Here is a 21,339-nt window from a genome sequence, read left to right as displayed (position 1 = left end):
GCTTTTTTTTCAACATAAACTCAACCTCAGTAAGATATTTATTTGGTGTTGTGGTAGTTCCATCCAGTAAAGCCAGTTTTCCATGTTCTTCGCAGACCTTGGTTCTGACCTGATTCGATTTCATATGACTTCATGCCAAACCTTGAGGGGAAAAATTTTTAAAATCACTCAATTTAAAATATTTAAAGTCAGTATAGCAAATAGGTCAAACTATTGCATCTTTCTTTAGCGTATCTAATACGTCTACTGCGGTATGACGAGATTTAATTAAAAGGGATCGGGGAGAGATTTCTATGTCATAGGAAGTTGTTAATTAGGGCTCTAATGGAGCAATGGTAGTGAAGGTCAAAGGCGAAAAGGGTGTACGAGAACATCGTAGAGGGACTTAATAACCCCACCGTAAAGGGTGATGAAGGAACGGTCTCAGATAGACTGACTAGCTAAAAAAGGGCGCAGTTTATGGAATGGGGAGGTACCTAGAAGGATATGAAGTCAAAGATGAAGGGAAAGAGTCGCACGGGAATTTCGGGGATCGCATGTACGGCATCGCTTTGTAAAACTGAGTTGCATTATTGCGCACGTAAGCCCATACCACTACGACGTAACGAGAAATAAAAAGGGTTGCGTGCTGGTGCTCCTTCTGTAAGTTTTATGCTGCGCCAGACGCTACGAGTCCGACGCAGGGTCCTGTGCCCCCGGGCCTTTCAATGTGCCAAACTGAGTATTAGCCTCTTACATATATACTCATGTAGCTGCATCTTTATTTCCCGTTGTTTCTTCTACGTTTGATGTTCAACTACTCCTAACTCCTGTTTTTTTTCTACGACTACATCCCAAATTCGTTGACCTACATGTCATAATAAGTGACAATACAGTACGTCGCTTATTCTTTGAGCCTATCGATTTGGTGGTTAAATATTCCTAACTAGGGTTTCCGGTTTTCATTCAGTAATTCGTGAAATCCGAAACAATCATTTCCGCCATTCAGAATTAGGGCCTTACTAAGAAATAGGGTACTCAGGTTTTATGGTGCGCCAAGACTATGCGGATTGCAGTTCTCAGTACGTAATATTTGTAATAATGTAATATTAATAGTAATATAATAAAAATGTAATAAGCTTGTTTGCATTTCTCGTAATGACTTGCTCGAACTTTGTGTTAAGTTAATTCCGTACCCGTAGAATAGGCACTAATAATCTAATAATTACGTACTTCCTAATGGTAATACTTTTTATTATAAATAGCTTTAATTTTTTATATAAGCGTCTTTCTCAAAATAGTTGGTAGGTACTACATTGTTAGCAACAGCCGGTATATCTTTATTGGTCTTAAGTTTTAATTTTTTCATTGTGGGCGTCAGCTTCTCCCTTCGTTGGGCGTTTATTTGGTGGACCAAGAATACTACGATCCACAACTTCGAATCATTGACGGAAAGTTTCTCTAGCTCGCCAACTCTGGTCTTGTCGACAAAACTTCCGTCTTAATTTTGGATTGCAAAAGCAGATGTCGCGTAGATCACGTGACGCGATTTTCACCATTGGACGATATCATGAATGATTTATCAGGCGCAGAGGGTTATCGTGCAAATCCGCGAACGCTAGCGCCACCTGACGGTACACTGAGCACAACTGATCTTCTCGCTTCTGCAACTCTCTCGAAACCCGAATGTCCGTTTTATTAATAGCGATTTTCTGCAACACATCACGACAACGACAACGAGTCTAAACGGTGCATGGACTTTTTTCTGGAACTGTCTTCGACAATACCCTCGGGTTCATCTCGACGTACGTCTGTGTCTGGGCAAGGTTCGGAAAAATGTGTACAGCGGTCCAGGCTCCGCCGCGCAACTCGCCATGCGGTTGTATATAAACGATGACAGGCTGTTCATAGTTACGCCGTGCGTCTACAATGTATGGGTCGGAACTTGGATTCTGAAAAATGTAACCAAATGGCTAACAAATTCGATAGTGTATATTGTAAAAATAGAGGACTATGGTGGCATATGTTGTTTCTTTTTTCCATCTTTCACATGTTTCATATATAAAAATATGACATATGGTGTCGTCATCGATGACTTCTGTATGAATGTATCTTCATTACAAGCTATTTTTTCAAACAGTACAAATAGACCCAGCTCCATTAGAATAAACGAGTAGAAACACCACCCCAGTTCCCTTGAATGTGCATGAATTTTAATGTGATTATATTGAAAATCGTGTTCATCATTCAAATCAAAAAGCAACAAGCAAATAAGGAGCGACAGATTTTTTTTTATATCCCAATCTGCAGTTGCCGATGAAACATGCTGAGGTAGAGTCACTGCTGCGGACATGCATAATCACCGTTACACCTATATAATCTATAAAATATATTTTTTCGCGGTGTACGATCATTAACATTTATCTCCTTCACGATTCGAGTTCTTACTGCTAGTACGGACGTATATAAATGCACCTTCTTGGGGCTTTAAATTCATACGAAGCCAAGCATTACCGGCTGAAAAATTATTATCCGGATCCTTCTCAATTTTATGGAATAATATTGGAATTCGCCAATTAACGTTTCGCAGTTTACAGTGTCAATATCTGAAACTATAGTCAACTCTTAATAAATGCAAATATTGAGGTAAACTAGGAATAAACCAACGTCCATCCATGCCTCCAGCCATTGGCAGCTATATTGCTATATTGCTCAGCTAAATTAGCTGAGGTCAAGGTCACGAAGATACCATTAGAATATATCTTATGAGCTTTATGGCGACGATGAACATGTAGTCTCTTAAGATGCTTATGATGGACAGTAGTTCCAAGTACGACTTCTGCATAAAACCATATTTTGATTAATACCGGTAAACACTCCACCGATGATGATCAGCACCGACGATTAGAACAAGCCTACCTTTGCCTTTGATACTTGTTTGGGCTCTGGAGGATTTGTTTGTCGCTGGAGGAGCTGGTCATTTACATGACGAGCCCACCGGTAAGAGTGGAATAACCTAAATGATAATAAATGATAAATACTAAGAATAAGTGCCTAACCTAAGCGTCCAAAAAGGGGAGAGGGCACATAACCGTCCCGCGTCGGGGTGACGCCGGTGGTGTCTCACCGTAAATTACGACGATGAAGACCTTTAGAGATGAAAGCCACCGCAGTATCGTATAACAGCCTTCAACATGACAGCCTAGCCGCAATAAGGTTGATGTGCGATGATTCGACCTTAATTTGACCACTGTCGGTTGTGTAATTAAACCTACAGATTCTAATTTTACTTGTAAATAGTAAAGAGTAAATTAGAAAATTAAATTAAGAAATAAATATGATATAACAATAATAAATTAATAAATGTATTATAATATAATAAAAATATATAAAAGAAAAGTAAATAAAATTAATCAATTAAAATAATAAAAGATAAATAAATAACATTAATTTAATTAAACATAAATAAATTAAAATGTATTAAAAATAAATAATAACATTTTATAAATTGAAAAAGTAAATAGTGAATAGTAAGTTTGTAAGTACTAAATAGGTCACTGTCTAGTCAAGCGTTATAACGACCAACAAAGTCTAACAAATAATGCGGACACACACATGGCCGGGAAACGTATCAAAAACCGCTGTATTACATCCTATAAAAAAGGAAGCATCAACTTGAGCAGTGAATCCGTTACCTTTCGGTTTTAGGCCCACGGCGTTCATACCTAAAAGCAGTTGAACGTTACTTTTGCGTAATGATGTTACACAAAATGACCAGTGTCAACGAATCAGCCGGATATGGCTTACACTCCGTATTAAAAGTTGTCTATGTAATTTAATAATAGACAAGCCCTCCATTATACTCGTCTTACCTTTCGGTTTTCCGGTGTGAATGTTTAATCTCTTCTTCGAGTCTAATCTTTGCACCCAAGTTTGCCGATATATAGAAACGTGGGATACCTAGATGACGCCCACGTACCTATGAGAAATGGGACTGTCATGGAGTGGGAGAAAATCACGATGACCCGTCAGGGCATTCCAAAGTGAAAAGGCAGATCTTCTAGGCTACTACGCCAACACTATTTTCTCCACGTGGCCGCTTTACTGTCACCAGTTCCCCGTCGGTATAAAGAACCAATTCTTCTTCGATAAGTGCATTAGGGACTTCGATTTCGGCATGCACGTTGATATGGCCTTCCTATAGAGGATGCAGCGCTTAGCTAAACATATCAGGAAAGCCATAAACGTAAGTAGTACCATTTGACTGAACTTGGTACCGCTTATGTTGAAGAAAAAGGAGCCAGCTATAACTTAGAACTTAGTTGATTTCCGACGAATGCTAAAGCGAGTTCCAAATTTCCATATATTAGATTCTCGACAAAGTTATCTCTATTCCTATAAGAAATGTGTACGTATATATATAGATATATATATATATATATATATAGAAATAGATTTCCATTAACTGGCGAATACTGTGTTCAACCTGTGTAGGGATGCAGTTTGATATTTTTATTTCAAAAATAGTTTTGTAGGTTATGTAGAAAACCCCACAGGTAATTGATAGTATCATATCAGGTTTTTTCGCTTTTACTCTCTTAGCAATTAGCTGATCTAGCCATCCGATGTCAAAGGAGTTTTCATGACATCTTTGTGTTTCAAGAAATGTCTGTAGATACTCTACGGTCGTACGAAAATCTCCTCGAATCGATCAACCCTTCATAGCCTCCACCAGATTCCTGCAACAATGATATCTCAAAGAAATCAAATGTTATCGCTATGTTTTTGGCTGAATCGATTAGATAGCTTAAGTAATCGAACTTATTTTGCGGATGCAATTTGTTTGACGACAGGCCATACAGTTACTTCGATAGGATACCTACTTTCTCGCTTTTTCCTGATCTTCTCCCCAAGAAAAGCAATGTCCGAACTGAGAATCGGCAAAGTCATGCAGTCCTCCAGAAGCGCTAACTGAAAAATATCCCCACATTTTTTCGTTACTTCTGAAATTAAGGTCCTTCAAGCCACCTGCCGACAGCTTAAATCCTTCATCTGGGTTCTCAGACGTAACTCTAGCTGCAATCACATGTCCGTTAGGTACTGGTTTATATCTGGGTCAGTCAAAGTTGATCTTTGACGATCTGTTCGGGTCTTCTCCACACAACAATCGGATATCCCTGATTCGAAACAGAGGAATACCCATTGCAATCTGAACTTGACAGGCGGGTAAATTTACGCCGCTTATCATCTCCGTACAAGGATGCTCTACCTGCAGCTTTGAGTTAAGTTCAAGGAAGTAAGATTTTCAATTTTCCTTATACAGGTACTCCACTGTGCCTGCTGACACATAGCCCACCATTTTTGCTAGGCGGACTGCGGCCTTCTCCTTGTTGGTGAATACCTCTTCCTGTACAATCACACACGGGGCCTCTTCGATAATTTTTTGATGGCGCCTTTGAATTGAACAGTCCTGCGACCTCCTTCCGACGCCTTGATCATAACAGGAAAGCCTATGTGTTGAGCAACTTCGAGGCCAGAATAGACGTCGTCTGCAAGGAAAACAACATTCTATACCTACACCTGTAGACACCATTTATGTAAGAACTAGTGCAAACGAATGACACAGCGTGTGTTTTTCATATCTTAATTCAAAGCTAAAACGGAATAGTCTTATTGGAGTATTACCTTTCTCTTTCGAAGAAAGAAAAGGTTAGTCATCAACCACGTGCTCTATACAAACGAAAACATGCTATACATAGCACACAAAACTATTCGGGAGAATTTGCCCAGCTTCCAAGCGGCCCTCGAAAAAGGTCAAACCCTCCCAATATCGTCTTTGAGCAATACCTATGCTGTAGATTTGGTATACGAAGGAGTAAAGTTCTCTGTCGAAGTGTCCCACAGCGGGCCTAACACTTATTTCCTTACAATGATCGGGACTCATAGAGAGCTTGAAGCATATCAGCTTCCTGACGATGGACTTGTCATTCAAGTAAATGGCTCCTCTTATATGACCTATATGACAGAGAAAGTCGATTGTTATCGCGCTGTCATAGACACTCAGACTTGTGTCTTCGAAAAGGAAGAATACCCTTCAGTTTTGGGATCACCTTCATCAGGTAAGCTGTTGAAGTACTTAGTGGAAGATGGTAATCATGTACTCGTCGGGCAGCCGTACGCCGAAATCGAGGTAATGAAGATGATCATGGCGTTGACAGATGAGGAAACTGGCATGATTTATGTTTGCAAGAGGCCTGGCGCAGTGCCGGAAGCCGGCGCGAAGCTCGCTCGTCTTGAGCTAGATGACGCGACTCGGGTAAATAAGGCTTTGCCGTATAAGTTGGGTTTTCCTGAAAACCAAGATGACGTTCGGCAGAAATCGGATAAACTTAACCACCAGCTTCTGAGTGCCGAACATGAGCTTGAGAATATCCTCGATGACTTTGCCATTCCTGAACCCTATTTTTCACAGGACATAGAAAACTCGCTTGGAGTGTTCATGGAAAGTTTTCGAAATCCTGAATTACCACTGATGGAACTGAGAGACATTATTTCAAAAATATCAAGCCGCATCCCTATACAGGTTGAACACAGTATTCGCCACCTAACGGAAATGTACGCCAAAAGTATGACTTCAATCCTCGCACGGTGTCCATCAAATTGCATCAGTTATTGATAGCTGTGCGGTAACACCTCAAAAACAAAGCGACAGGGATACGTTCTACCACACAACGCTGGGTATCGTTCAACTAGTTCAAAGGTATGTCCATTCTATATAGTACATGCAACATTTGAATTCGTGTATCAAATTAATGCAATAAAAGGGTACTGCGCTTAAGTCTAAACACCTAGGCTGGAAATTTCGATTGATATGATGTAGAGGGTGTTCTGAAATGTAAAGATGCTTTTCGTTGACCTTGCTTGCAACGAAAAAAAAAACACTATACTCTAGCTACAGGAAAATTACAATTACAGGCATCGCAATGGCATTCGTGGCCGAATGAGAGTGCTCTGAGAAGAATTACCTCGAAAGTATCTGTTCGCCGAAAGCGATTTTCAGGATGGTCACTACGATAAATATGCTGTCGTTCTTCGGGAAAAACACAAAGGTTCGACGAAAACAATTGTCGACAAGATTTTTTCGCACTTTAACGCTGCTAAGAAAAATCATCTGATAATCAAGTTGAGCGACCATCTCTGTGAATACAAACCCGGGTTCACCGACGATTTGAGCAGCGCTCTGCATGAGCTAACTGGTCTTACCAAGCAGGAGAACACTCAGGCGGCTTTGCGTGCACGCCAAGTATTAATGGCTACACAAGAGCCGAGCTATGTAGTGCGACATAATCATATGGAAAAAAAGAAAATTCTTGAATTTTTGCCCAGAACGTTTAAAAAGGTCAATTGTATCCGAGACCTCGATCTTTGACGTATTGCAAGATAACATCATATCAAGGCGGTGTTAGAGGTCTATATGCGACGAGCGTATATGTCATATGATTTCAAATCTTTACAACATCACGAGGTGGATAAAGGAGTTCGCGTCGCTCGATACGCTTTCCAGTTGCTCAGCTCACATCCAAAGCGGTAAGCACATCAGTGTGTTACAGTGTCATCTTTGTGGCTGAGCCCTTCGAATGTGACTAACATTCTGGGTGCTATACTTTACAACATCTGGATGCCAACTGGACGCTCTATCCGTCGTATCTAGGTTAACGGACCAATGCGGTACCAGTTCATTAGAGAGAGTTTCGCAGAGTGTCGGGGTTATGGCGGCCTTCGGCTGCTTTGATGATGTCATTAATTCTTTAATGACACATTGGATTTACTTGAGTGGAAAGCCTTCGATGACTCTTCAGGTGTTGTTGCTCCTCCAATCTTCTCTGTAGTGTTTATATATCGACACCTTATTCGATGGCGAACGATGCTTCATATGCTGCTTGTCGGTAACCTATTCATTTTTGGAAAATGTTAGTTTTTCAGAAGAATTTCCAGAAAGAAAGAAGAAGAAGAAGAAACGGAAAACAACCTATTGAACACAACAGCGCTTAACAACTCTGTCACATTGTTCAATTTTAGAGGTACATGTAAAAAGAAGGGTTGTGACACGGAGTTCGTAGGCCCAATGAATATCATTTCAGTAGCTATCAAGCACAAAGACGAAAATGGGGTTCATCTAAGGGAGAAGTTGTCGAACTTCTGCCGGGAAGATTAAGCGCTGAGAAGCAATGGAAATAGACGGATCATATTTCTTCTCTTAAGAACTCTCTAAAAAAAAGGGAAAATTCCCGCAGTACTATACCTTCATGTAAAGTAGCACAACTATTGTCAATATATCGTAAATTATTGCCTACACCTAGCGTATTTCATATAATATTGATGTATTTCTTATATGGATAGAGATAACTTTGTCGAGGATCCAATCTATCGGAATTTGGAACCCGCTTTGGCGTTCCAGTTGGAAATTATAACTTAGAAACCAATTATAACTTAGAAGCCATACCCACGGCAGCTTTGAAAATGCATCTGTATTTGGTCAAGGCTAAAGTGCCCAGAGGGCAGAGCGTAACGGATTTTCGATTGTTCATCAGCGCTATGGTCCAACATTCGGATCTGTCTACCAAAGAATCCTCTTATAAGCCTATGGAGAATGAAGGTCAACGAATTTTATTTGAGGCTATGGGCGCGCTAGAAGTCGCATTTACGGACTCTTTTGCAGAAAAGACAGATCGCAATCATATCTTCCTTAACTTTTTGCCAAAAATTACCGTGGATCCTTTGAAAATAGCTGGGTATTGCGCAATTGGCTGCGACTGTGCACATCACGCGTTCTCCATATTGAGGTAAAACTAACTGTTTAACTACCAGGCTCGCGTACGCATTGCGTACCTGTGCGCTTATTCCTTGTTAACGATAGTGGATATTCGTTCGACATTTATATCTACAAAGAGGCCGGAAATTCAAATATGGGTATTACAGGTTTTGAAGCTTGGCCGGGAATGAAGCACAGTCCATTACATGGCTCGTATGTCACCGAAGACTTCCTTCAACATAAGCGGTACCAAGCTCCGTCAAATGGTACTATTTACGTTTACGACTTTCCTGCATCACACCGCAAGCAGGCGCTGCATCGCTTATGGAAAGACCATATCAACGTGCGCCCCGAAATCGAAGTTCCTAACACGCTTATCGAAGAAGAGGAATTGGTCCTCGATGGAGATGAGGAACTGGTGGCAGTAAAGCGGCCGCCTGGAGAAAATAGCGTTGGCATGGTAGTCTGGAAGATCGCTTTTCACTCCGGAATGCCCTGACGGGCGAGATGTCATCGTGATTGCTAACGACCTTACATTTCTCATGGGTCCATTCGGGCCTGAAGAGGATATCTTATTCTGTAAAGCGCGTCAGCTAGGTGTCATACGTCTCTATATATCGGCAAACTCGGGCGCAAAAATTGGACTCGCATAAGAGATCAAGCATTCATTTAACGTGGCGTGATATGACCCAGATAATCCTGAGAAGAGGTACAAATATCTTTACCTTACACCAGAAAACTATGAGAAGGTGAGAGAGAGAGAGAGTAGAGTAAAGCTTGTCTAGGCAATTTTTCTTTCATTCATGAATACTGGTCAATTTGGTATGCAACGTCCGCTATAAACGTGCTCATTGCTCACAACACGCACATATAGCAATGCCTGCCTGAGTTTTTCTCATCAATAAAACCTAAAGCGGGTTCAGACCTGCGGGCTTAAGACGTGGCACAAAATAACAGTTTCACGGATCAAGTTTACGCGTAAAGTGATAAAATTTATCGAAGTTTTCATATAATTTCATCGAAGTTCATCGCTGTAACGCTTGAAATACCCTTTTACTTCAATAAACGAGACCTTCGATTTTGCGGGCTATCCTGTAGGTGTTTATAGATAACTACCGTGAACTAATCTAGGATGAATATAGCGTTCTAGAATTTCTGTACCGATCTATGGGCTCATCGGAGTAAGCCATATGCGTAGATGCACTGGACCGGCGCTTTAATGCGCCGCTTACAGACGGCAAATCACCATATGCGGCTCACCTATAGGATGGCATTATCAAGATTATTCTCTTGATGATTATTGTCTATATAGTTGTATTTCTCATAGCACAATGGCAATGTACTTTTTTTCAGGCTTCAAAGGTAAACTCCATAAACGCTGAACTAATTGAGGATGACGGCGAACATCATTACAAAGTTCTCAACACTATTGGCGGGGAAAACGGACTTGGGGTAGAGAATCTCACTTGTGCTAGTGTGATCGCTGGGTGAAACGTCAAGGGCGTATGATGACATTATCACAATTTCATTAGTTACGTGTCGAGCGATCGGTATCGGCGCGTACCTCGTGCGTTTAGGCCGGAGAGTGATTCAGGTCGAATCATCGCACATCATCCTTACGGATGCCGCAACACTGAACAAACTACTAGGCTGTGAAGTTTACACATCGAAAAATCCACTGGGTGGCGTTCTGATTATGTACGACATTGAAGTCTCGCGCGTAACGGTTCGTGACGATCTTGAAGGTTGTTATACAATGCTGCGATGGCTTTCATACATGCCTCGCTGCAAAGGGGCCGAATTGCCCATAACTGAAAGCATCGACCCATTCGACCGCGATGTGGTATTCACGCCAACGAAGGCGCCGTACGACCCGCGATGCTTGCTCACCGGACGTAAAAGACCCAATTTACCTGGACTCTGGGAGGGTGCATTCTTTGATCGAGGTCAGTATCGTGCTCAGAATGCACGACGAGTTCTATTTTGCCCCAAATGGTATGAAGGACTAAGCGCAAAATACTTACAACCCTTGCAGACAGCTTCTCCGAAATTATGGCTAACTGGGCTAAGACAGTAGTGGCAGGCCAGGCAAGGCTTGGGGGCATTCTTGTTGGAATAGTGGCCGTTGAGACGCGCACCGCTGAGCTTGCCTATCCAGCTAACCCTCCGAATATAGAGTGAAGCGAAGGTCATCTCTCAGGCAAGTCAGGTGTGGTTCCCAGATTCAGCGTACAAGACCACGCAGACCACTGACGATTTCAATCGCGAGGGCCTCCCGTTATTTGTATTTGCTAACTGGCGTGGTTTCTCCGGTGGCATGAAGGACATGTACGATCAGAGTCTTAAGTTCGGCGCATATATTGTAGACGCACTGCGCAATTATAAACAGCCTGTCATCGTTTATATACTACCGCATGCCGAGTTGCGCGGCGGAGCCTGGGCCGTTGTAGACACCACTTTGAATCCTGCCCAGATAGAGATGTGCGGCGACCCAGATTCGCGGGGTGGCGTACTTAAGCCTGAGGGTACTGTCGAAATCCGTTTGCGAAAAAAGGATCTGATTAAGTCGATGCACCGTTTAGACTCGCGTTGTCGTGATTTGCTGCAGAAAATTGCTATGAGTAAAACAGACAATGCCGAGAAAGCGACTTTCGAGAAAGAGCCGCAGAATCGAGAGGATCAGTTCTGTCAAACGTACTATCAGGTGGCATTAACGTTCGCAGATTTCCACGATAACCCGGTTCGTCGTCCAATGGTCGAAATCGCGTCACATGTTCTATTGGCGAATGCGACGTCTGCTTTTACAAAACAGAATTAAGATGGAAATTTTGTCGACAAGACCAGAGTTGCCAGTTGCCGAGCTAGAGGAAACTCTCCATCAAGGGTTCGTCGAATCACAAGCAACCGGCGCTGCGAAGTTGTGGATCAACGATAAAGCGGTTACGACATGATGTGCTGAACAACTCAATCCTGCACAAGGCAATTCTCTGGTATTAGAGAGTCTCTCGAGAATTAAAAAGAAGGCAGTGATGTTTAAAATGAAGGAGTTACTTAAACGAAGATCTTCTCACGGATGCTGCAGTTTTCCTAGTTCACCAAATGAGCGCTCAACAAAGGGAAAAGCTGACGCTCACAATGAACCTTTTCCAAGGATAGTAGGAATATACCGGCTGCCGATACACATGGTGGATAATGGTAGCTGCGGATGAAATAACCAAAATGACATTTTGTATTAAAGCTGCTTGAGTATTTACTATACTTACCTATAGGGGCTATATATAGGCGTTACAGCATTTTACGGGAAACGAAAACAATCTTATTACATTGGAACATATATTGATGATCGCAATCCGCATAGTCCTGGCGCATCGTAATACCCTTAACGCTGGCAGAAAGTTTTCTCACGTTTTACAAAAAAATAAGAAAAAATAACACTCTGTAACACTAACAAATTGATAAGGATTTTATATGTATATATATATATATAAGAAGTTTATATTCGCGTTGCAGAAAACTGCTACGAATAAAACAGACAATGCCGAGGAAGCGGCTTTCGAGAAAGAGCTGCAGAACAGAGAGGATCAATCGTGCCCAATGTACCATCAGGTGGCATTAACGTTCGCGGATTTGCACGATAACCCAGTTATCATGATGGGGAAAAAGTCATACGCAATATCGTCCTCTGTAGCACTAACAAACTGATAAGACTCACGCAGGTTAATGACGCAGCATGGGACTTAACGGTAAGAACGTGGTACATTTCCCTGCACTGGAAATGGAGCCATTCCCAGTTCGCGTCTCGTCTATGTCTGTGAGACGGCTCAATAATGACATTGAGGTTAACAAACTACGAATGTACTCTTACAAAAAAAAATAAATTAGAGAATAGAAGAAAAGTAATTGAACATCAAACATAGAAGAAACAACAGGAGACGAAGATGCTAAAGCAAGACATGAGTAAACAGGATCTGATCAGCAGCAACGTGAGTATATACGTAAGAGTCTCATATTCGGTCTGGCACGGAAAGTCAGGGGAAGAGGACCTCGCATCGGACCCATTGTGTGGTAATGGTACAGGCATTGGTGCGCGGACCTTTCCCTTTACTTTTGTGCCTCTACCTTTTGGCCCATCTAAGGCCATACGACAATGTCTGAAAAGTAAGGCTTGAAGTTCCAATTAATGTCTGACAAATGAAAAATATCGGAGTAGCGAACCAGGTGTCTTTCGGATAAAATGTCTGACCCTATAGCTGTGACAACAATGAATACGCTTCATTTTTCCAAGGTCATAATCGTGTAACTCCTATTTCCCTAGTTGTAATTATATAACTTTCCATAGGGAAAGAACTGAAGCACAATTTTTAGATTTGCAATTATATCTTGAAATGCTCATTTACGTCTCAAACTACCCATGAACGTTTGACAGACCTTTTTGCCTACTCCCAATGTGCAAGCAAAAATATCGAAGTTTGCGCAACATTTAAATGACGAACGGAAAAGATTAGCTGTCTTTCCGAAAAAATATGTCTAAAAATATCAAAGACAACAATGAATTCAGGTGGTTTTCATACCAACAAGGTCGGCCTGGTGTATGGCTTCTGATCTGAGAACCATGAATGAAGCTGAAAAGCGCGCTAATAAGATTGATAAAACAGGGCTTACGTCAGTCTTGGAACGTAAAAACTGTACAGCAACAGATAGGGAGATTATTTGTCACCTGCTGCTCCGGTGCCGTGTGCTTATATCGAATCATTTTGAATGTATTTATCCAATTATTTATCCAATTATATATCCTAGCATATAAGCATGAGCGTGTTTATCGAAGTTGGTATTTACATGGCATCGGACGTAAGCTGCACATTTAAATCGATAGATATTTCGTTGAGTATTATTTCAGAGGGCTGGCATCGAACGAACTGCACACCAGTACACGCCGTATCGTCACACTGTGACGAAAGTAAATCATTTACCTTGGTGCTGTGTGATAAAGCGTCGTCGAATGCGTTAACTCCGCAGCGCCACATCTGGTAAACAGATCGAATATGGTTCTTTCAATACAAGTAATACAAGGAGGTTAGCCGTCCACACGCATTACTGCGCTGCATAGATACAATTCTGGATAACGGCCGGCCGGCCACCCCTTTGACCAGTTAACGGCTAAGTATTTCAACTAGCATTTTTTGTTAGTATTATATAACTTTTTTACCCTATCGCAGTACGAGAACAAGAACTGTTACTGAAGAGCGAATGATCAGCTGAGCAAATTTCAATTTCAGTAGAAGGGATTCCACTCGGTTAAACGTTGGGAGTCGAAACCATGGCAAATGGTTGTCTTGGCTGTACCGTAGTCACCCGATTGGTCCTGAGCTACTGCTGCAGGCCGATGAGCCACCGCTATCTGCTGTAAGGGTAGGACCTACTTCCGAACGAAGAATAGAACAAGTGATGAGTGGCTGACCGCAAATAGTTAACGGCAAACAGTATTTTCGTCGTTTTGGCGACGTAAAAAGGAGTGGAACGAGTATCGACAAAAGCTCTCATTGGAGTGCATTAATACCAAGAGCCAATAATTAAGTAGAGAAGAGAATATACAGGCACTGAGGTAGCCGCACCTACTTTTGAAGCACCTAGGTATTGTAAAATGCTGCGAAGACAGTGAAAACCAATGGTAACTACAACAACTGCATAGTATATCCGCATAAAGAAAGTGAGCTGTAGGAAAAACAAAAAAAGAGCTAAAATGTAGTGTGCTAGCCGCTGTAGCATGGCAAACTGGCCGTGACGCTTTTGTCCAAATCCTAGCAGGTTGGTTATATTAACCTTTTTTTTAAATAGAAAAAACATTGCAATGCATGAAAGACAAAAAGAAGAAAAAAAAAGAAAGATCTAAAAAAATCAGATTTACCAGTTCACTATTAATTTCTAAGAGGGGTGTTGTGGTGTAGGCGATAACCTTAATAACCGCTCCAAACCTAATGATTTTTTGATGATTTGACGCACTTGCAGTCATGAACTAATAGAATTCTGCTACCAAAAAAACGAAAATAAAATTTTAGGACAACCCTCTTCTTTTTTGAACTTACAAAACTTTAAATTCTGCTAAGTTTACACGAAAGAACACGATTGTAAAAATCTATGTAAAAATAACGTTTATTAAAACATTACCGTCAATTTTAAAAACCCCTAGACCTCACTATCTACAGCATCTGTTCATCTGTTAGTTACTGATAATATATAGTTCTATTTAGAATAATACTAGAAGAAATTGCCACGCGTCATTTTTTTTTCATAGAAAAGCTGGCATTTACCTGCAATCAGTGACAAACGTGAATTAATATAGAGGGTGATACTAACAAAAATGTACATTCTTTTTTCGGTCGGAGGAATGCGTGTGTGCATCTTGTTTCTTTCCTACGCTTTTATCCCGATTCATCTCGTTCTACAAAAGCTCAGTTGTTCCGAAAATGAGCCCATCATATATATATATATTATTTGCCAAACTGTTATTTATAGAGGCACATAAATAAGATTGCCCATTTGGTAACAGTACTCTGTTTCATTTGTTGATTGTTGAAAGCCTAAATAGATTATTTATCGTATTCCAGAAAATATAAAGTCATCTAGATATGTGTATATATCCCACCTTACAGCTGCCTTATGCTGACTATCTCCGATGCAAGCTTTAAAAGATTTAACAGTGCGAGATGGGACAGTGGCCGTATCACACGAACGGTTCTCAGAAAAATGGCACACGTGACCCCATACTAACTGCTTATTTCCTGTTCATCTCGTGCTAACACGGGTCTGTTGACCTATACACTCTTTTGTTATGTACTACTTACTCAACGATACAGTTCTTATCCCCGTTTCACCCCGCGCACCGCCCATACACGAAGATTCGCCCTTCGTATTGAGATGTACCCTACATTCTTTTAACTGTCGAGTAAAACTAAAAAGGCTTTGATCTTGCTAACTAATATTATTACATTAGGTCTCAGTCGGCGTATCTTCTCCGCTCGAACTGCCGGGTATCTTATTGTCGTCTTTGGCTTCAAGGGTCTTCATCGCAAGCATTAGATCGGCTCGCTGTTGAACGCTCATTTGGTTAAGCACGACTACGGCGCCGTCCATGAGTACGAACACCGCGGCATCCATGAGCACATCCTGGTTCTTCTTCACAAGACTTTTCATCTCTAACATGACAGCGTCTCGCTTCATACTACGGATGTTTTCCAACACGAGCGAGTTGCCTCGTTCAGGACTGAGCTGTTCAACAAGCCATTTAGTCACAACCTGATCATTGTCCCAGAGGTAGTTGTTGATTGCGCCCTGCGACTCGAAGAACCAGCGGCGGAAGGTCGATTCCAGCTCGGTTTCCTTCAGCTGAGCCCTCACCGCCATAATTTCTTTCTTCATTTTGTCCTGCAAGAGCAAACGTCGCAGTCTCCAATAAAACACATTACGTGATTTCGACCACGGGACGATATCACGAATAACGTTCTTTTCCATCATACGAACGGGGGTATCGTGTAGGTCCGCGAACGTAAGCGCCACCTGGTGATACATTGGGCACAACTGATTCTCCCGCTCTTGGAGCTCCTTCACTAAGGCAGCCTCTTCCGAACTGCCCTTAATAGCTGCAGCAATCTTCTGCTGTAACTCAGTGCAGCGTGTGTCTAGACGGTGCATGGATTTGATGAGATCCTTTCTACGGAAACGGATTTCGACGGTACCCTCAGGCTCCAGTACGCCACCGCGCGAGTCAGGGTCTGCATACATCTCCATTTGGGCAGGGTTGATAGAGGCGTCCACAACGGCCCAGGCTCCACCACGGAGCTCACCGTACGGCGGTATGTACACAATCACAGGTTGTTTATAGCAGCGCAGTGCGTCGACAATATAGGCGCCGAATTTTAGGACCTGATCGTACATGTCCTTCATACCACCGGAGAAGCCACGCCAATTAGCAAATACAAATAACGGGAGGCCCTCGCGATTGAAGTCGTTAATGGCCTGGGCGGTCTTGTACGCTGAATCGGGGAACCAGACTTGACCGGCCTGTGATATGATTTTAGCCTCAGAATCGAGATTGGCTGGATCAGCTGGGTAGGCAAGCTCCACTGTGCGTGTTTCGACGGCTACTACCCCTACTGGAATACCGCCGAGTCTCGCTCGACCAGCCACCACCGTTTTGGCCCAGTTAGCCATAATTTCAGAGAAACTACCTGTAAAGTTCATGGAAGTTCAAAAGTTCTAATTGACTGTGATGACACCTGAATCCATGACATTTAAACCCGTAATTCCCTTTATGGTGTGTATGTCTTTAATACGCTACATTATACATTATATATAGAAGTCATTTCGTATGCACACAGAAATACATAGCATTGCACACGTAATAATAAGGTACCGCGAACTGGATTTTGCTTACCTCTGTCAAAGAATCCGTCCTCCCAGAAGCCAGGTAAGTTGGGACTCTCGCGTCCAGCGAGTAGCCATCGCGGGTCATACGGGGCCTTCGTCGGCGTAAACACAACATCTCGCTCGAATGGGTCCATACTCTCGAGGATTGGCAGGTCACCTCCCTTAATTCGAGGCATATACGATAGCCACTTCAACATTGTGTAACAACCCTCAAGATCGTCGTGTACCGTAACATGCGAAACTCCATTCTCGTGCATAATCTGAATGCCACCCAATTGATTGTTCGATGTGTAAACTTCACGGCCTAGTAGCTTATTCAGTGCACCAGCTCCCGTAAGGATAATGTGCGACGATTCGAGTTGAATTACCCGCTGTCCTAGACGCACAAGGTATGCACCGATTCCGATACCTCGGCAAGTTACCAATGAAATAGTGACAATGTCTTCATAAGCTCGCGATGTCTCTCCAGCGATCATACCGGCATGAGCCAGATTTTCAACACCAAGTCCGTTCTCCTTGCCGATGATATTCGTAATCTTGTAACGAGATTCACTATCATCCTCGATTAGTTCGGCGTTTACAGAGTTCAATGCTGCAACCTGCACGCAAGAAAAACAATTTTTTAGCTCCTCTTTTGCCCTAGTACCTGATACATGTGCATTCCTTTTTTTCCTAATCTTCCAGTCGAATATCTTCCTCTGTCGGAAATACTCTTTGATGGATTGATGATAAATATCCACCTTCACTGATTTTTTTTTTGACTATGCACGTTATCACCTCTGTATTACCTGAGAGTTACTGACAACTAGAAACACCCAATAGCTCCTTGACCGGTCAATTGTAGAGGACATCGTGGTATACCCGAACGAAAGATAATTACTCAAGAAAACACAGAAAGTGGTATTAACTAGTCTGCTGCATGCAGGCAATAGAAGGAGTCCTCATGACAGCTTAGCAGGTAACGCATTTTCTTGCTAAACTTAGAAAGCCGGGCATAATAGGTACACTTCGTCTGATGGAATGCCCAACGGTGATACCGGACGTAAAATCTCGAAACATGTAAAAAATAGGAGGAGCCAAAGTGGCTTAAAACCGTGGCTAAAGGTGGCTTAAATTTCATATCGATTTTCGCCCCCCTGCGTTATACCCGCTAAGATAGAACATCAAACACAGTGCCGAATTAGCAAACGACCACTTATATATCTTTTAGCGTATCTGTAAATACGCGCTGTAGTTATAAGAATACTGGCAATGCTTTACACTTAGACTACCTAAAGGTAGTGAAAAGAACCCACCTTTCTATAGTTCTCTGGCGTAAGGTATAGGTACTTATAGCCTTTGTCAGGGATAGCGGGATCGTACCAGGCCACATTGAATAGATGCTTAATTTCTTCCGCAAGACCAATTTTGGCTCCGGAGTTAGCTGAAATATACAGGCGTGGAATTCCTAACTGGCGAGCCCGTTCAGATGCCTTGCAAAACAGAATATCTTCCTGCGGGCCAAAAGTTCCCATAAGAAATGTTATGTCATTAGAAATGATAATTACGTCCCGCCCATCAGGATACTCGGGGGTGAACAGACGCATTTTCCAAGCCACCATACCAATGTCATTTTCTCCTGCAAGACGCTTCATCTCGACAAGCTTGTTTTCCGAATCAAGGACCAGCTCAACGGTTTCTATGGGGTTGCTAGGCACCTCCATCTCTGGGTGCATAGCACAATGTTCCTCCCATAGACGATGCAGCGCCTGTTTGAACATGTCGGGGAAGTCATATACGTATGTTGTGCCGTTGGACTGAGCCTGGAAACGCTTGTGTTGCAGGTAATCTTTCGTTACATACGGGGCAGATATTGGTAGGCCGTGGAAGGTACCTTGTTTAGTACCTGGCCAGGACTCGAATCGCATAATGCCCATATGCGGATCTATGACCTCCTTGTACACGTAGATATCAAGGAAATATCCACTGTCGTTGGCAAGAAATAGGCGCACGGGCACGCATTTGCCTCCTGAGCCTGGAAGTCGAATGCTCATCTTTACTTCAGCATGAAGAACGCGCAGCTTCCACAGGCGAGGCCCATAACGCAGCACCATTAGACGGACATTCTCGGCAATCTTTAGTGGGTCCATGGTAACTTTGGGTAAGAAGTTGAGGAAAATGTGGTTGCAGTCCGTTTTTTTGGCGAACGGATGGGTGAAGGCCACTTCTAATTCATCCATTGCCTCAAGTAAAAGCCGTTCACCTTCATTCTGCATATACTCGTAGGAGGCCTCTTTTGTAATCAGGTCCGAGTGCCGGATAATTGCCCTAATGAAGAACCGATAATCGGTAACAGCCTGTCCTTTGGGTACCTTGGCCTTGCCCAAATATAAATGCATCTTTAGAGCTGCAGTGGGAATAGCTTCCAAATCGTAGTTTCGTAAACGGTTTATTTCCAACTGGAACGCTAACGCCGGTTCCAGATGCCGATAAATGGCATCCTCACGGAAGTTATCTCGATGTCTGTAATGATGATATCAGATAGTTAGTCTCATCTATTTATCTTAGGCTACTTAAAAATACTAAGGCGGAGACAGCAAGGATAATGAAATAATAATAACAATAATAGCAATAAAAAATAAACAATAACAAGAACATTTGGACCTATAATCCTACCTGAAAGTAAAATACTGTGGGAATTTTCCGTTTTGCAGGACAAAGAACGTGATCCTTCGGATCCTGCGCTCCCTGAGGTCATTTTTTCGTGCCTGACAAAACCCGTAAAACTTTTCCTTGAGTTCGGCCTCTGGTTCACCTTCGTGTTTGACGGCCACTGTCACTATATTCATTGGTTCCGAAGGTTCGTTGGAATTTTCGACATTAGCCTCGGACACTGAACCCGAACTTCTATCGCGACCTGTCGAAAATGTGAGTTGTGAAAAAGGCAGCATGAATAAATGGTTTTGCTTAATATACGGCGTTTTGATACTTGAATTACTTTGAATTGAACCTGTTTTTCGAACTTGCACAAGGCGAACTCTCCATCTTTTCGTGTTTTCGCGAATAAGCAATTGCAAGTTTGATCATGTGACACTTCGAATCCTCACATACGACATACTTCCTGTTGAAATATATATATTACATGTACTTCAGCAGCAAGTATATATATATATATATATATTTATTTAGAAAGATTTTATAAGAATATTTGAATTTTATAAAAAATAAATTATATATATATATATATATATAAATTTACCTGAGAATTCTGCTACTGGCGTAAAGTAAAGCAGGTCGAGTGTGTTGTAGAAATCGCTAACGAATTGATCAAAGCTGTTGAATGCTGCCATAACTCCAACTCTCTGCGAATCGAAATCAGGCATGGGCCCGTCCTCCCATACCGTCTTATCTTCCTGCTCTGCGAGGCTGGATAAGCTGCACGATAATCGAGTATTGAAATTAGGATTTGACAAAGGCAATATGTGTCACGCATTTGGCCTTGTGCTGTGTGACGGAACTGTAAATCTATTTACCTTTTCAAAAAATAGCAACGCAATTGAGGAGAATTCCAAGCAAGAACTACTACCGTGCAAGTACTTGCTTATGGAAATATCCGTAAGCTCTACAAACTAATAACCTCAACAATAACCAATGATAATAAGCACGAACGATAAGTTATTTAAAGATGGCTACTATGTAGTTACTGTGAGAGAGATCAGCCGACAGTCGGACATATACGAACTAGTAGTAATGTCATATATATACATGTGCGTATATATATATATATCTTAGAACAATTAGTGTACATTATTACACTAAGATGTTCCATCGCTTTCTGATCGAATACGAAGAGGTACAAAAAATGTAGTTGCAGATATGTACAAGGTTAATTATTCTTCATCAAGGGTAATTATAAGATTATATGTATTAAATGTAGTTCAATGTCTAACCGATACCCACTGAGGATTTCGTCATATTTCCAACACTGGATCGTGTAAACATGCACAAGCAAAATACACAAGTCACGAAGGGCAGTAATTGGTCAGTTTTCTTTCGAAAACTGAAGGAGTTATAAGCACGCAGATTATGGAACCATTTCGAAGCACTTACCGTTTCGTTATTTGAGGTAGGCTTGCTCGCCTAAC

At 41.9% G+C, this 21,339-nt stretch overlaps 1 protein-coding gene, 1 long non-coding RNA gene and 1 pseudogene across 14 annotated transcripts in view; 2 read left to right on the top strand and 1 right to left on the bottom strand.

Annotated features, from left to right (window-relative positions):
• Positions 1 to 5,725: 5,725 nt before the first annotated feature.
• Positions 5,726 to 11,947, top strand: LOC111249897 (acetyl-CoA carboxylase-like; annotated as a pseudogene).
• Positions 11,948 to 13,328: 1,381 nt separating this feature from the next.
• Positions 13,329 to 15,393, top strand: LOC147756286 (uncharacterized). Its single transcript, XR_015326949.1, has 2 exons — positions 13,329 to 13,818; positions 14,068 to 15,393. It is a non-coding gene; the product is annotated as an uncharacterized LOC147756286 (long non-coding RNA).
• The window catches only part of ACC (acetyl-CoA carboxylase), a 35,116-nt gene continuing 28,700 nt past the window's right edge, over positions 14,924 to 21,339 (bottom strand). For 12 of the 13 annotated variants that reach the window (XM_022805400.2, XM_022805399.2, XM_022805394.2 and 9 more), the window contains 6 exons: positions 21,305 to 21,334; positions 20,454 to 20,629; positions 19,871 to 20,111; positions 18,511 to 19,717; positions 17,223 to 17,814; positions 14,924 to 17,016 (listed from right to left, as the gene is read on the bottom strand). In XM_022805400.2, coding sequence (XP_022661135.1) covers positions 15,779 to 17,016; positions 17,223 to 17,814; positions 18,511 to 19,717; positions 19,871 to 20,111; positions 20,454 to 20,629; positions 21,305 to 21,334 — 3,484 coding nt within the window. In that variant the 3' untranslated portion in view covers positions 14,924 to 15,778. The remainder of the gene's footprint in view (positions 17,017 to 17,222; positions 17,815 to 18,510; positions 19,718 to 19,870; positions 20,112 to 20,453; positions 20,630 to 21,304; positions 21,335 to 21,339) is intronic. The other variant, XM_022805397.2, reaches the window with a different exon arrangement.

This window comes from Varroa destructor, unplaced genomic scaffold (genome assembly GCF_002443255.2).
Source record: "Varroa destructor unplaced genomic scaffold, Vdes_3.0 BEIS01000004.1, whole genome shotgun sequence".
NCBI lineage: Eukaryota > Metazoa > Arthropoda > Arachnida > Mesostigmata > Varroidae > Varroa > Varroa destructor.
Note: the sequence above shows the minus strand (reverse complement) of the source record. Positions and strands in the feature narration are given on the sequence as shown.